This window comes from Platichthys flesus, chromosome 14 (genome assembly GCF_949316205.1).
Source record: "Platichthys flesus chromosome 14, fPlaFle2.1, whole genome shotgun sequence".
NCBI lineage: Eukaryota > Metazoa > Chordata > Actinopteri > Pleuronectiformes > Pleuronectidae > Platichthys > Platichthys flesus.
This window is the reverse complement of record NC_084958.1, coordinates 12,975,653-12,990,536: the sequence shown is the minus strand read 5'-3', so window position 1 is coordinate 12,990,536 and position 14,884 is coordinate 12,975,653. Positions and strand designations below refer to the sequence as shown.

General features: G+C 44.6%; 3 protein-coding genes across 6 annotated transcripts; 2 read left to right on the top strand and 1 right to left on the bottom strand.

Annotated features, from left to right (window-relative positions):
* The first annotated feature begins 2,206 nt into the window (after nt 1-2,206).
* On the top strand, nt 2,207-5,649 carry scg2b (secretogranin II b). 2 transcript variants are annotated; one of them, XM_062403674.1, is made up of 2 exons: nt 2,207-2,342; nt 2,886-5,649. In XM_062403674.1, exon 2 carries the CDS (start codon nt 2,903-2,905, stop codon nt 4,718-4,720), a length of 1,818 nt encoding a protein of 605 aa, XP_062259658.1. In that variant the 5' UTR covers nt 2,207-2,342; nt 2,886-2,902; the 3' UTR covers nt 4,721-5,649. The 2 variants fall into 2 exon arrangements, with proteins under 2 accessions (XP_062259658.1, XP_062259657.1); XM_062403673.1 differs by lacking the exon at nt 2,207-2,342 and adding an exon at nt 2,727-2,784.
* A 205-nt stretch (nt 5,650-5,854) lies between these two features.
* On the bottom strand, nt 5,855-10,779 carry LOC133967950 (AP-1 complex subunit sigma-3-like). 2 transcript variants are annotated; one of them, XM_062403677.1, is made up of 6 exons: nt 10,627-10,779; nt 8,824-9,002; nt 8,580-8,688; nt 7,466-7,603; nt 6,643-6,704; nt 5,855-6,487 (listed from the first exon to the last, which is right to left on the bottom strand). In XM_062403677.1, the coding sequence occupies exons 1-5, from the start codon at nt 10,627-10,629 to the stop codon at nt 6,657-6,659; spliced, it is 477 nt and encodes a 158-aa protein (XP_062259661.1). In that variant the 5' UTR covers nt 10,630-10,779; the 3' UTR covers nt 5,855-6,487; nt 6,643-6,656. The 2 variants fall into 2 exon arrangements, with proteins under 2 accessions (XP_062259661.1, XP_062259662.1); XM_062403678.1 differs by lacking the exon at nt 6,643-6,704 and having other exon boundaries at nt 10,627-10,775.
* Nucleotides 10,780-10,849: 70 nt separating this feature from the next.
* On the top strand, nt 10,850-14,584 carry LOC133967949 (dehydrogenase/reductase SDR family member 12-like). 2 transcript variants are annotated; one of them, XM_062403676.1, is made up of 10 exons: nt 10,850-11,192; nt 11,550-11,683; nt 11,852-11,934; nt 12,036-12,131; nt 12,233-12,314; nt 12,406-12,467; nt 12,609-12,713; nt 12,831-12,921; nt 13,914-14,028; nt 14,167-14,584. In XM_062403676.1, the coding sequence occupies exons 1-10, from the start codon at nt 11,029-11,031 to the stop codon at nt 14,219-14,221; spliced, it is 987 nt and encodes a 328-aa protein (XP_062259660.1). In that variant the 5' UTR covers nt 10,850-11,028; the 3' UTR covers nt 14,222-14,584. The 2 variants fall into 2 exon arrangements, with proteins under 2 accessions (XP_062259660.1, XP_062259659.1); XM_062403675.1 differs by having other exon boundaries at nt 13,891-14,028.
* Nucleotides 14,585-14,884: the final 300 nt, after the last annotated feature.

Sequence of the window (14,884 nt, the reverse complement as noted above, 5' to 3'; positions counted from 1 at the left end):
TTATCGGTATCTTAATGGGAACGTAACCTTTAAATGATTGATGCTACAGCGTGCGGGCAGTCATGACCTCTGGAGCTGCTGCTGCTGCTGCTCAGGGTGGAGGAGGCTGTTTCTGAATGGATGGATGTGATGTCAGAGGAGTGACGCTGTGTGATTATACAACACATCGTACAAACCACATCCCCCTCCTCTCTATTGGTCCTCCCATTCAGTTTTATCCCCCATTTTTTTCTATTTTTGGTGCAGACACACACACGCACACATTGATGGGAACGTAAACAAGCCAGCGCACAGCAGCACCCAGGCAGATGGATGTGTTACTTTTACCGTCAGGAGGCTCTCTGCAGAGAGCAGGCATCTGGCGGTATATACGTTCAAGTAAAAAGCACCTCCAACGTTGCTAAAGTCTTTTAGCGATGATGACGCATCAGGTGCAGGAGGTTTTTCTTTTACCAGTTTAATGGATGTGAAAGGAGCATAACACGGTCTAAATAAGGACCATATTGGATGCAATTAGATGTGCAATGGAAGTGAGGGGGCCGGCCAGAGCAGGTCTAAAATGGAAGAGCACTTATAAGGGATGTCAGAGGGCATAGAGTGGAATAGTTAAATCACTTTAGATGGTATGGAGGAGACTTGAAGCTGCTGGAGCATCAGTGAGGGTAAAACCATCCTGATGCATCTGAATAGGCACAAAGGCTGTAGACAGAAACAAAGACTGGAGCAGGGAAAGCTTTGAACAGGAGAACTGGAATGTACCTTATTCAATTTCATTTAAATATTTGAATTACTTTTAAAGCATTGGGCTGAAAATTAGTTGATGTACTAAGGATCCATCATGTGTGTAAATTACTGCTTTGATTAATAGGTGCTCTGAAGGAAGAGTGCGTCAGCGGTTTGATCTCCAGCTCCTCCAATTCTGTGTGCCGGCGATGTGTGAATGGTTTGTGAAAGCGCTGCACACACAACGTATGATGAATATGTGCGTGGCTGGACTGTAAATTGCTCTCAGTATAAAAAAGTGCTTTTTAAATACAGTCGATTTACCATTTGTTTCCCCAAGAGGAATAGTTGGGAAAGCATATTGCGATAGAACTGGCACACTGACACAGAATATACAATGATGTGTTGCTTTGCTCAAAGCTATAGAGCTAACAGTCAACATGGAATGACTCAGGAGTTGTGCATGGATGTTAATTGACCCTAACCCACATTTGTTTTGGGATATTTGGGTCACATTTACTATTTTGCAAGTGAACCACTTTAGGTTTATAGCCATTTTCTTTAGGCCACAAGAAGGCCACAAGTGCCGCATCATTGCCTGAGATGGCCCCCAATCCGTACGCTACCTGGTGAGATGGTTCAATGAATAAGTACGAAGTCAAAATCAGGCCTGAGGGTTGCATTTATTAACATAACCCCCGTGGTTTCCTGGATGATTAAAAAATAAGTACTTAATTAGTAGTATAGGCTTTTGATCTCTAACTTTGCCACCGCCCTTTTTTTATGGGCAGGTTGCCCATTTATCTTCGTCAAGATGCAGAATGCCGACAGGAGGGTGTCCATCACCGTCACTGTCAGCGGGGTGGGGGGAAGAGAGAAGAGAGAATGAATGAATGAGAGAGAGAGAGAGAGAGAGAGAGCGAGAGAGAGAGAGAGAGAGAGAGAGAGAGAGAGAGAGAGAGAGAGAGAGAGAGAGAGAGAGAGAGAGAGAAGTGAACTGCGACAGCAACTCCGTGGTGGTTTGAGCCTGTGAGTCATCGCTACAGGGTTTAACTCTTTACGTGCCATGGCGACGACAAGTGACGGTGGAAGTGATGGTGAAAGCTTCCGACTGTTTTACACTCTGGAGATGCTCATTCAAAACCTCCCAGGGAGAAAAGCGAATACTTACTTTGGCACATTATTATGGGACTTTTCCATAAGATCAAGTTACATCGCAATAAACTACAACCTCACTGATGCTCAGAAAGAATATGCATTCTTTTTAATTCTGCTGAAGCAAGTTTAGGAGTTGAAATTCCCCCGAAGATCATTCACATAAACATATCAACTGTGTACTGCAAATATTAAACGTTTCTACTGAGCGGCGCTTATGTGAAACAGACTGCGCGCAGGGGCTATTTTTAAATACAGCCATATAGCATATCATAAACCTGAATCATTTATATGGATCTTCTTTTCAGGAGCGGGCTATTGCGTGTGTTGTGCGATGACGCGGTGGTCAGGTGTCTCCTCATAAAACGAGGGGAGCTGTCCAAGTGCTGAAAACAGAAGAGACCCGCACCGCTCCGGAGGAGATGCTACAAACCCTCACCACTGTCTGAGCTTTATTTCCAAAGGTAAGTCGCACATTTCATTTGAAAGCTTCTAGTTATTTTTCTTTTAGTTCAAATAAACTGCCTCTCCCAATGTATTCCATAGGAAGGTGGTGTTGTTGTTTTTTTCACAATCTTCGCAGGTCTCGACTCTTGACACGGGGCTGTTCATTGTGTTGAAATACATCAACAATTGGCATTTACATAGAGTCGTGTTGTTGCTGTGGTGAAATAAAGGGCAAGGGAGAGAGAATATTTTTTAATGATAGCTTATGTTGTTGAGAGGAAATCGGATGCTGAGGTTGCCCATAACAACGCGGGGAGTGACTCATCCAGTGATGTGAATGTGTCTCCACACGCATCAGCATCATATCATTCAATTTGCACAGCGTAAGTCCCCGACAGGCACACAGCTCTCGGATCAAAACAGACTCCTTCACGCTTATGCTTTTCGAGCAAGATTTTGGTAAAAAGGAGAAATTGATACAAATATGCACATCCTGTTGATTTTGCTTTGTTTTGTTTCCCCGCTGCTTCGCTAATAATTCGTGCTCTCTTGATTTCCAGGTAACAAATCGCCTATAATGCTGCATTTCCACCACAAGTTGCCCGCGGGGGGAGCCGTGGTCCTGCTCGCCTTCCTCCTCCACGGATGCGCCGTGCAGGCTGCGTCTCTCCCCCGCCACTTCAGGCTCCGAGGCGGGGAGAGTGAGGGGCAGCCGGCTGCCTACCCACCGAGCCCCGACATGATGAAAGCCCTGGAGTACATTGAGAACCTGAAGCAGAGGAACGGCGGCCGACCCGAGCCCGCGGATTACGACGAGGTGGACAAGTTCAAGATCCTGCTTCAGCTCGCCGCGCAGCAGGACGAGAGTCCCGGGGATCGCCAGCCTGCTCCCGGCGCGCAGAGACAGGACATTACCGCCGAGCAGCTCATGAAAGCCCTGCTCAAGTCTCTGCAGGATCAGGCCGGGAGGGAGGCGAAGATCAGCCCAGCGGCTGCGCCCAGGAACGACCGCCGAACGCACAGGCACCGCACCAAAGAAACCGAAACCCCCCAGAGCCCACCGTCAGAATTCAGCAATTTCCCCAGACCCCATAAGAAGTACCCGCTGATGTTTGAGGATGAGGAGAACACAGACGCGTCAAAGCGAGCCACGGAGGACCTGGACGAGCAGTACACTCCCCAGAGTCTCGCCAATTTGCGGTCCATCTTCGAAGAGCTTGGAAGGATGCCCACGTTCGGAGGTCAGAAAAGAGACTTGTTCGGGGACGACGATGACGAGGAGGAGGACGGGTTCAGCCTGAGGAGCCAGGCCTACGAGGACGTGGCCGGAGGAGAGGAGTGGGTCCCCGTGGAGGAGAGGGAGGAGACGGAGGAGATGGTCAACGGCAGCCACGAAGAAATGGCACGGGCGCTCGGTGAGCAGGAGGACGCCGAGAGGGAGGAGATGCAGCGCCGGGCCAACCAGAACCCAGAGGGGGCTGAGGATGACACCAAGCTGGTAGACTATTACCTGTTGAAGGTCCTGGAGATGAGCGACCAGTCGCAGAAGAGGGACAATACCGGGGAGCAGAGAAAGAGACTGATCCGCCCCTCCATCGTGGATCCCCGGACAGTGAAGGAGCTGCTGGAGCTGTCCCTGAAGCTCCACGTCCCCCCACAGGACCTCATCGACATGCTGCTCACACAGGAGCTCAGGAAGCTGCACCGCGACCGCCAAGCCCCGGTGCGCTACACCACCAGCCAGACTCCAAAGATCAGGTACTACAGCCGTAGACTGCCCGTCAAGAGCAAGCCCCCCGTTGAGGACATGGACAGGGAGGACTTTTTAGACATCATCGGAGTGGAGACCATCAGCAACGAGTATCCCGTTCTGCAGAGACCCATGAAGACCTCTCCCTCCGCGGACAGAATCCCCCTGGTGTCCAAACCCCCTGCAAATTCAGGTCCGGTCAAAATCCCTTCTGCCGCCGGACGCAGGGAAAACATGTTTTTATCCGAGCTCAACAAGATGCCCCTAAAGCGCCAGTCCGACGGGGCCAATGATGAAGATGAGGACGATGATGAGGGCGGTGACGTGGAAGACGAGGTGACGACCTACCTGGCGGCCAAAATCCTCACGGAGTACCCCAGCAACATCGCCAAGCGGGACACCCAGGCGCAGCTGAAGGGCCAGTTCCCCTACGAGCTGTACGAGCGCGCCATGAAGGACTACCTGGGCCAAGCGGACACTGCGCTGAGGCCGGTGGCCAAGAGGGAGAGCGAGGTGGCCACGGAGGAGAGGGTAATGCCCACGGAGGTGCAGGGGAAAGAGGAGATACCGGCCAAGACCTCGGCTCCGCAGACCGTGGGCGAAGAGGAAGAAGGGCACCGTGACATGACAGTGGCAGGGATGTAGCCCGACACCCACCCCCCCAACACCCCCACACTCCCCCACCCTGCAAGACGCACGAAATTATGAATATAGTATTTATACTGTCTCAAAAATAAAGTTTGGTGGACGTGATCTAGTTTACAAACATTTCTATTATATGAACTATAGCTGGTATGACTAATGTCACCCCTGATGAAAATCAACTATAGCAATCGTACAGGTCCAACACAGTTTTTTGAAAAGAAAAAAAAAAAAACTAGTCCCTACTTGCTGCAAGAATATTTTAGAAATATTATCATTATAGAGAGAGGATATTAAAGGTGCAATCCGTGCCGTGAGGAGGAGAAGGGGTATCCTCTCAACACCTTGATTGGATGTAAACCTGTTGTTACCCAGAATTTGCCAATGAATACACTTATATTAAAACAAGAATTATAGAGGTTTTGTGATGTTGTTCAAAGTTTGTTAACATTAATGGTGTTTGTAAGCAGGCCTATATTTTCAACTATAATCAGCTGAATGATGGTAAAAAAAAAAGAAGCTTATTTTTCATGTCAAACTATACGATAACATATGTGAATATACATGTAAATTATAAAGTATATTGCTGACTGGGCCTTTAAGAACACAAAGTGTATACAGTATAATGGCAGGGGTACAATAGGAATATGTTTTTCTTATAGGACAGCGTGCCGGGTTGAAATCGAGCAGGGTCGTGACTCGTTCTATATTCAGGGTTAGTGGATGTAATGTTACTACTATTATGGATAATTATTTCCAAGTCTAAATATGAGACCGTCGCCTGCCTTCCAACCCTTTCATACTGCGAAGCTCTGTATCGTTGGCCTACCAGTGGTTGTGCTCTGTATGCTCATTTTTAAACCATTTTGTACATGTTCAATAATGTGTGATGAATAACAGATGAATAAAGCATCAGCTGTATTATTTTTCTCCTTGCCGAGTTGTGTTGCCTTATTAAAACAATTTGTTTTAATCACTTCAAAGACAGGTTTATTAGAGGATTCTGGGGAAATAGTTTTTGGGATAAACACTTTTAATCAAGTTGATCTTTGGCTTGGTTTCATCAACACTCATTTATTAAGGTGGATTCCTTTGATATGAAATAAATCAAATAGAAAATGATTAATCAAAGCAGGCTATTTTATCAAAATACATATTTATTTTAATCTTAAGATCCGATATTATACATTTCACATCATGAAAAACAGTGATGTTCACACCCACACGAGCAACTGCTCTTTTTCAACACCAATGATCCCACATATTAATATTTATACAGAGTAAAAACAATCTCAAACATATAACTACTTTCATTCATAATTTGTTATTTGCTAAAGTACATTTTTTTATTTTTAACTTCACAGAAATTCTGCATAATTTTCAGGCAAACAGTCCAAATAGAGTTTTTGGAACAAAGATATCCAATATCCCTGGACCTGTATTACTACTTCATTCGCTTTTTAATGATAGCAATCAATAAAAAAAGCTTTACTCCCCGACCCCCTTCCTTCACTTGAATGAATTTCTATGAACAAACACACTTACTCTCAAATCAGGTTATATTGCCGCGGTGCTTAGAGCAGGATCAGACATTCGAGACGGCAACTTTTCCCTTTGAAAATCCGCAGTACAATCAAAGGTGATCCCGTTTTCCATATTCAGAATCTTCTTTGACTCGTGTAAAGTACACTTGCTTCCTGTAGTCCTCCCCCATTTATGTCCCTTTTCCACGATTTAAAATGCAGGTTTGCTCATATACTCCTCCATGGTCTAGAAAAAAGGCAGAAACAAGAGTAATTAGTCATTAGCCTCTTTGAAATACATCATGATACGATAAATATTCACTGGCACACGTATATAATCACCTGTTATAAAGTGCTTAGCACACCAACAAACGATAGATGACTAACACAAGCACATCTAACCTTTCTGTCCATATTCAAGGTGATCCAAACAGCTCCACCTCAAACCACTCACTGCTGTCATCCTGAAGCGATAATGGGCACAATGAATGGGAGGCTATACTGCACACAATCCAACTCTAGGTTACAGGTGTTAGTCAGCGCTACTTAGAACAACAGAACGACACACCCAGTGAAACTACAGTAGCACACAAAGCCAGGGACTCTACAGGGAGAACGGGTAGAATTAGTCAAAAACTTGTTTTTAAACCTACGCCACGTTCAAGGGAGATCTGTCTCTCACTCGCCATAACACGGGCAGAGAGAGAGAGAGAGCGAGAGATAGATAGATACATAGATACACACACAAACACACACACACACAAGCACAGACTGAAGGGAGGAAAACCAGCAGCACAAACACAAATCTATTCAAAAAAGGATCAACAGCTACTATTCAGAACCCTGTAAGCTATGGGAAAGACAGAGACACACCAGGGACTCAGCAGCACCACTGTTAATTGATCTCCTTTTGACACAGACTACTTGCTGGTAAGCTCAAAACAAATAGAGACAGGTTCTCATGATGGAGCTTGATACAGCATTAGTGGTAAATGTTGATGTTCGGTAAATTACAAGGAAAATCATTTTCAACTAAAGCTTTCTAATTACCACCAGCCGAGATTTAAGAAAATAGGTTATCACCTCTAAACTAAATTCCAAATCATGTCACTATTCCTCTAATGATTCTGATCCATGCAACACACGTTGCACGGTGACACCACAGATACAAGCAACGCCTTGTCTTGTCTTTCTGAGTGTTTGCGTGTGTGTCACAGCAACTCACCTCCTGCAGCATGTCCGAGGCTTCGATACAGCGATTCACAATCTGTTTGGAGGTTTCTTGTATCTCACCGCCAATTAGGAACTCATCCAGGATAAAATAGGCCTTCTCAAAGTTAAAGATTAAGTCCAGCTCACACACCTGAGAGGAGGTACGAGGGCGGATATGCCGGTTAGTTTTACGATACAGATACATATGGAAATTGTCAGATTTAAAATGCTTGATATATTTCCAGTTGAATGCCCTTGATTAAAGGCACCATTAGAGCAACACTATGCAACTTCACCTCACCCTAAACACCTGTTTTAGTCTGATAGTCGCATCTTAAATCAACAGAATCGGGCACTGCAGGTTCAAGAGTTATGCCAAACTGTAGATCAGTCACATAGACTAACATTGAAAAATAAATATTACAATTATTAACACACAAATGATTGAAGTTCTTTGAGATTATAGTTTAAAATTGTGTTAATGTAACTTGTTAACTTCAAGTGGATTTTTATTTTTGATCTGCACCGAATTACACACACGCATAAATATAGGTCGCCGCAACTTTTCCCGTATTATCAAGATCCATGAAGTCTTCTCTGAGAAATCAACGAAAATGTTGTATATCGCAATTTTAAAGAAAGTAAAAACGATTCCTGGATCTGCAACAAACAGGTGCGTCCTTGGGTCACGCACTAACCCTCCACAAGAGATCATGGAAATCATTGGAATAGTTTTGCATAATCCTGCAAACAAGCACAGGCACAAAGAAAACCCTCCTTTGCAGAGCAGTCAAACCTAATTCATTTGTGTGTTAACAAATGAAATAATCTTTTAAGGTGGAAAAACAATTTTCCAATTTTCAGTGTAGAAGTCACTTAGAAGAGTGTATCTCCAATATTGAGTGAGAAAACTTAAAATATCATGAAATCTGAGCAGAGTTTGGTGCATTTGTTACAGCTGGAGCTCTCCTGGTTCAGGAAAGAGGGGATCGTGAGGAGACGGAGGCCAAAATAGCAGATCACCATGTGTGGCTGCAGAGGGCGCTGTTGCTCAGTCAAGTTGCATGGTGTTGCTACCAGAGAGTACAGTTGCATATTGAGTAAAATATTGTGAAACCATGAAATACATTGCCAAAGTACTTGTCCAGCAGCTCCACATAACGATGAATAACCTCCAGGGCTAGCAGCTCATTCTCATCATTGTCTATGGCCAAGCAGAAATACAAGCTGGCATACCTGAGGGAAAAGGCGACATTATTATAAACTGGTATCGGTGGAGATACATATTAGCAAGCAGGTGAGACAAAGACGCCTGCTGGCTAAGACATCGATTGACAGTTATTTAAACAAACATGCGGAGGCGGCATCCACCTCTTGTAAATGATTTTTTGGTCTTTCCAGTGTATGAAGTTACAGGAGCGGGGTTGCCGTGCCAACACCATGGTGGTCATGTCCCTGATGATCTTCCTCTTCTCTCGCTCTGAAACGGTTGTGAACCACTTCTGCAGACGCAGCTTCCCCTGGCGACTGAAGAGCAGCAGGAAGCGCATCTAACGACACAGACACACACAGGGATCAGAGGGGCAGTCATTATACATGCACAAACTGTGGGGGGTGACCTTTATGAGTAAATACACAGTCTACACACACAGTCATTCGGTAGGACATTAACTACCCTCTAAACACACACACCCATACATCCAAGGGTCAAACCTGTGACTTGCTGTTGTCATGTCTCATTAAATAGTAACTCCACTGACAAACAAAGGGGAAAAAGAGATGAGGGTCAACAAAAGGTAGAGGAAGAGGTGGATTGAAGTTTCCTTTTTCACGATCTTCAAGAGAGTTAAGGAGTTGGGTAACGGATGTTTGGAGAATATGCTTCCGAGCATTGGAAATTCATTTGGCTACACATCAAGATAAACATTAACTCTCCATCATCTCCAAACCACACTGTCACACTGTTTCGTTTCACCTTGCTCTCATTGTTCACGTAAGAGAGGCTGGTATGAGGCAGTGAGTTGGGGTTATCACTGGGTTACATTTGTCCTTATCTAGATTGGTTGATGATTTTTGTGTTGCATCTTCGGAAATGTGTTATTTTGTGGTGTATAAATAAAAATGGCACACCTTGAATATCTGTTCATAATCTTTTAAATAAATAAAGTTGTCATGTGCTCAAATAGCCTCTTGAGTGCATGATTCATTTTCAAAACTATTTTTAGATCATTATAAACAGGATAGAGCTAATTTATTGTATTTCTGGGGCCATGATGATGTTATTCTTTTAACTTTGTAACCAATTACAGCATTTGCACTTGACAAAATGAGGATATACATGTTTTTTTTTATGTGTTAGCATTTGCTTATGTATCCTTTAAAGCTGATGCAAGGTCGAAATGGATAAACAAGCATTCGTAAACCCAGACCCATATTTGAATACGCTGAAAATGATGATGATCCCACATTATGAGAATTTTGGCATTAGAGATCATTCACTGCTCAAAGGGTGAGATTATTATACAAATATAATAATGATCATACATCTTGCAAATCCAAAGCACATTAACCGTTTTCAATAGTTGCACATTTAAAAGTATATTAAAATCAGTTTTAGCCACCGATTCCTTTAAGTTTCTAAGTAGGTTCAGTGTAATTCAATCGGTGTATTGTGTTTCAGTTCGATTGTGTGGTCCTGCAGAGGAGATATCATGTGTCGAAGAGAGAACTTCCTGGTTAAATAAAAGGTCAAATAACAACACAAGACACAACAGGAGGAAACACATTTCACTTTAGAATAGCAGCAGGCCCACACCCAGTGTTTTAACACGCATCTCCCTGTTTGCATCCTGTGTCACAGGCAGCAGGCAAATTATGGACAGTGCCCCTCTCGACGGAGACTGACTGAACCTGTTCTACCGAGAAGGGGGGGGGAAATCGAACACCTCACTTCCGACTGGGGGGGGGGAAGCAAGTGGATGATAAGAGAATAACAGAAACTCAGTGGAAACCAAACACAGCTGCTGTGGATCTGCCTGGCGAGGTGAACAGGCCCGAGGTGAACAGGAAGCGGAGCGGAGGAGCAGTGTGTAGCGCTAGCCACCTGTGAGCGAGCCGCACCAGGTGTGAACAGGTGAACACAAAACACCAACAAACACGAAAACAACTACTCACCATTGTTGACGTCGCGGTTCAAACCCGCACGCGACAGTAAAAGAATTATAAAAAACTAATTAAAATCAACTCTTGAACCCTCAGGAAAGGGTCGAAGGGTCCGGACTCAGCAACATGTCTACGCGTCGTCCACTCCAGGCACCAGCAGAGGTTGGGTTAACTCCGCCCTCCCGGGGAGCGGTGCCTGCAGGTCCCGTCACCCAAATCAAACAACCACCTGGATTGGTCACAACCAGTAGGTCCTGTAACACACACCAGCCCATCCCAGCTCGTACAGATCAACCACGTGAGGGCTTGAGGAATTTTTAATGAATGAAAATTAACACCCCAGAACTTTTGAAAAGCCCAGACACTGGAGTGTTGTAGGTGTTGTAGCCACTCGAGGCCGGTAGGGGCCAGCAGATGGCCCCTCTCCCCTGCCTCCCTGCTTCATGTGACACTGATCTGTCACAGTGGCTCACCAGCACCGACAAGTCTGAAGGCTTTCCCCCCCTGGTTCACTCTGATAACATGTCTGTGTACAGGAATGCCATCTGGTTTCTGAACGGAGTCCACCACTACACAAGGTCAGTGCTGAGAACAGTCTCAATAGAGAGAGATGCAGTCAGGGAGATGCTTTGTGTGTTTCACTGTTTAGTCTCCGTAGAGCCAGTCCAGCCTTTGGATTGTCTAAATGTAGAGTTTACTGTGTGCAAACTTGTATTTCATGTCACGCCTGTGACTTTAAAGGCTGCTAAACAGAGGAATGATCAAATGTCTGGTCGCTGTATGGCACACATCGGCACACAAACCGGCCTTTATGTACAGTAACACAACTGTTTCATTGAGTCTTGAGGATGACACTAGCATCGCCCTGCTAAAAATGTGTCAAAGTTGTGATTTCACTACTCCTCTCTTGGATTTGTGTGTTTCCCTGTCTTCAGGAAGGGGTATGAGGCAGCTTCCAAGGACTTCCAGCCCCAGCAGCTGGACGTGTCTGTTGTGGGACGGTCCTTCATGGTCACCGGAGCCAACAGTGGGATCGGCAGAGCGACAGCCATGGCAATAGCCAAGAGAGGTAAAGGCCCACACATGCTGCTGGAGAGCTAAAGGGATGGATCAGAGAGAAATTCAAATTGGGTCTCACCACTATGTCGTTGGAGGGTCGGGAGAAGTGTTTGAGTCCACAAAACACTTTTTTTAATTTTTGAGTGAACAGTATTGAAGCCATGGGTTCTCTTTCCAGGTGGGACCGTGCACATGGTGTGCAGGAACAAACAGAAAGCAGAGGAGGCCAGGTTGGACATCGTCAATGAGTCTGGGAATACGGTGAGGGTTTTTTTGTTAAGAACTTGGCTGAAAATCAAATGGAAATATTTTAATATATATATCCCATGCTTTTTGAGAAAGACTTTTAATTGGGGTCCTAGGAGGTACACATCCATGTTGTGGACATGTCAGAGACACACAAAGTGTGGGCGTTTGCAGAGGCCTTCAAGAAGCAGTATTCATCATTGAACGTGTTGGTGCGTGTCACCAATCCTCATCACAAATCTTGTCACCAAACTAATCCAGATTGAGACTGATGTGTTTGCTCTTAGTTACTTTTCACTTTCTGTCGAGGCAGATCAATAACGCAGGCTGCATGATGCACAAGAGAGAGGTAAACGCTGAGGGACTGGAGAAGAACTTTGCCACCAACACTATGGGTGAGACATCATCCTGATGGTCAGAATGCATCATGGCTCGGTGTAGGTTCTGAAATTAAATCAGGGCTAAAGCTTGTCTCCATCTCTCCAGGGGTTTACATCCTCACCCAGAGCCTCATACCACTTCTGCAGAAGAGCCGGGACCCAAGAGTGGTGTGAACACATTTACACACAGTTGCAGCATACACAGGCCGAGTGTTGAAGTGCATCATGTGGACAGTACAAGGAAACTGTTGTCTGCTGTGAAGGGGCTGTTGTCTCAGCACACTGTGGCCTCTCCTCTCTGCCTGTTAGATCACTGTGTCCTCGGGAGGCATGTTGGTCCAGAAGCTCCGAGCGGATGACTTGCAGTCAGAGAGGGGATCCTTTGATGGCGTCATGGTCTACTCGCAGAATAAGGTCAGAACGGGAAATGTGATCAAGATCAGGAGGCTTTTAAAAAATATATTATGTGACACCGGATGTCACCCGATCTACAAATAATATCAGTGATGGGAATGTGTTGTTTCTTTTCAGAGACAGCAGGTGGTGCTGACACAACAGTGGGCCAAAGCCAACCCCACCATTCACTTCTCTGTGATGCACCCAGGCTGGGTGGATACACCAGGTACTAACTTAACACACAGGTGGAAGCAGTGTATTGTTTTTGCCTCTGTCTGTGTTACTATTTAAATATAGGTACACATGTGAACGAGGTATATCTGCTTCTTACAGGACTAGAGACACAAGCACAAGCATTATGATCATGTGGTAGAAATGTTTCCAGTTCAAATCCCCGTTTGGCTGGTGTCTTGCTGGATGGAGTTTGCATGTTTTCCAGCTTCTTCCCACAGTCTGAAGACATGCAGATTGGGTTTAGGCTGATCGAGGACTCTAAACTGACTTTAGGTTGTGTGTTTACCCTAATGTCAGCTGTGATTGGCTCCAGCTGCCCCCGAGACTCTCAAGAGAATTAGCCTTTACAGAAATTTCTTTTTTTGCAACCGATGACATTAGAGATACAATATACAGCTCATCATTCATCATGATGTGGTACAAATTACATCATTATGGAATTGCATTAGCCTGGATGCCAGACGAACTTAGCCCCGCCCACAACATTTGAGGTCGGGAAGTTCACATTCTGACTAGAATTGTGATTCTGACAATGTCAGGCTAGAATTGCAGTATCACAGTATCAAAATGTCATACTTCCTGACTGGTGTGTATATACCCTGTGTGCATGTCATGCATTGCTCCTCCAATGCTTTTCATTCATGCTGGTTCTGCTGCTTCTGCACTCATTCACTTGCTGCAATTGTTTTCTCGTCTCTTTCTTTGTCTTTTTCTATTGTTCTTTAAAAAGTGAGGTTCCGTAAACAATCACAAGCATTACACTGGGATGTATTAGATTATAACAATAGTTAAGTTAGCACCAGCATCTAAAAAAACAATTACATATATATATATATATATATAACTTTACATATTATAGTACTGTCTGGTATTGACACTTTGTTTTGCTGTGACCAGTTATTCTATCTAGTAGTGGAAACATATCTGCTTCACTGCTGATATTTCTAAAAAATGTCTGCAGCTGTTTCCATGTCAATGCCTCAGTTCCACCAGATGATGGGGCAGAGGCTGCGCAGCGTGGAGCAAGGAGCGGACACTGTTGTATGGTTGGCCTTGTCTCGAGCTGCAGCCAGAACATGCAGCGGGCTGCTCTTTCAAGGTGAGCTGCAGGGAAATATGTGTAACTCTAAATATCCAAGGTGTATTGGTATATATGTATATGTACAGAGGGTATATACAAACATTTATATACCCTCAGTAAATTCAGTCATCATCTGACAGATAGTTTGTGTTTCAGATCGCAAACCAATCGCTGCCCACCTGCCTCTGGCCTGGACTCACAGTTCTCCTGAGGACGTTCAGAGTTTCATGACTCAGCTGGAGACTCTGGCCAGAGCTGCTCAGTCCCAACCAGATCCAGAGCCTCAGCTCCCTGACAGTTCCCTGAACCCCTCCACAATTACCACTCCTCAAGCCGTCTGAATTCAACTGCATCTGTTGCACTATATCACAAACAATTATTACTAACAATAAGATCAGATACTGGAAAATGTGACATTTATCGTGTTTAGTTCAATGTACTTTCTAATTATGCTTCAATTATGTTCACACTACAGACAGGTGGCTCAGTGTCCCCTGATTTGAACCGTGTTAACTGCTCTGTATTAGCACTTAAAGTCATAGATTATTGATTTAATCAGTAATTGCTTGGAATTAACAAGTTAGATGCATGTAATAAGTGAGCCTGTAGATGATACAATGGCATTTGCTGGATTCTGATTTCTGACTCACCGTTCTCGGTGCATAAACTGCAGGTGTCACTGGTGTTTGTTGAAATTGTGTGTGGAAGCCAAGCTGCACAATCTCCTTTATAGCACTGACGAAGTTGTTACAAATTGGCATGAAATAATTACAATGAAACATTAAAAGCAGAGTCTAATAGATGCAATGTGAAAAAATCACTGTCATCGACACAATGTAAAATATCAGAATCCTGACAAAGAGCCGTTTCGGGC

Excerpts from the sequence above, each read along its gene's own strand:
- scg2b (XM_062403673.1), top strand. The coding sequence starts at position 2,763 with ATGCTTTTCGAGCAAGATTTTG. Across the intron at positions 2,785-2,885 it reads GCTTTTCGAGCAAGATTTTG|GTAACAAATCGCCTATAATG; the intron begins GTAAAAAGGAGA and ends CTTGATTTCCAG.
- LOC133967949 (XM_062403675.1), top strand. The coding sequence starts at position 11,029 with ATGGCCCCTCTCCCCTGCCTCCCTGCTTCATGTGACACTGATCTGTCA. Across the intron at positions 12,315-12,405 it reads CTTTGCCACCAACACTATGG|GGGTTTACATCCTCACCCAG; the intron begins GTGAGACATCAT and ends CCATCTCTCCAG. Across the intron at positions 12,714-12,830 it reads TGGTCTACTCGCAGAATAAG|AGACAGCAGGTGGTGCTGAC; the intron begins GTCAGAACGGGA and ends GTTTCTTTTCAG.
- LOC133967950 (XM_062403677.1), bottom strand. Across the intron at positions 7,604-8,579 it reads TGGACAAGTACTTTGGCAAT|GTGTGTGAGCTGGACTTAAT; the intron begins GTATTTCATGGT and ends ACCTCCTCTCAG. Across the intron at positions 6,705-7,465 it reads CCTCGGACATGCTGCAGGAG|GATGACAGCAGTGAGTGGTT; the intron begins GTGAGTTGCTGT and ends TTATCGCTTCAG.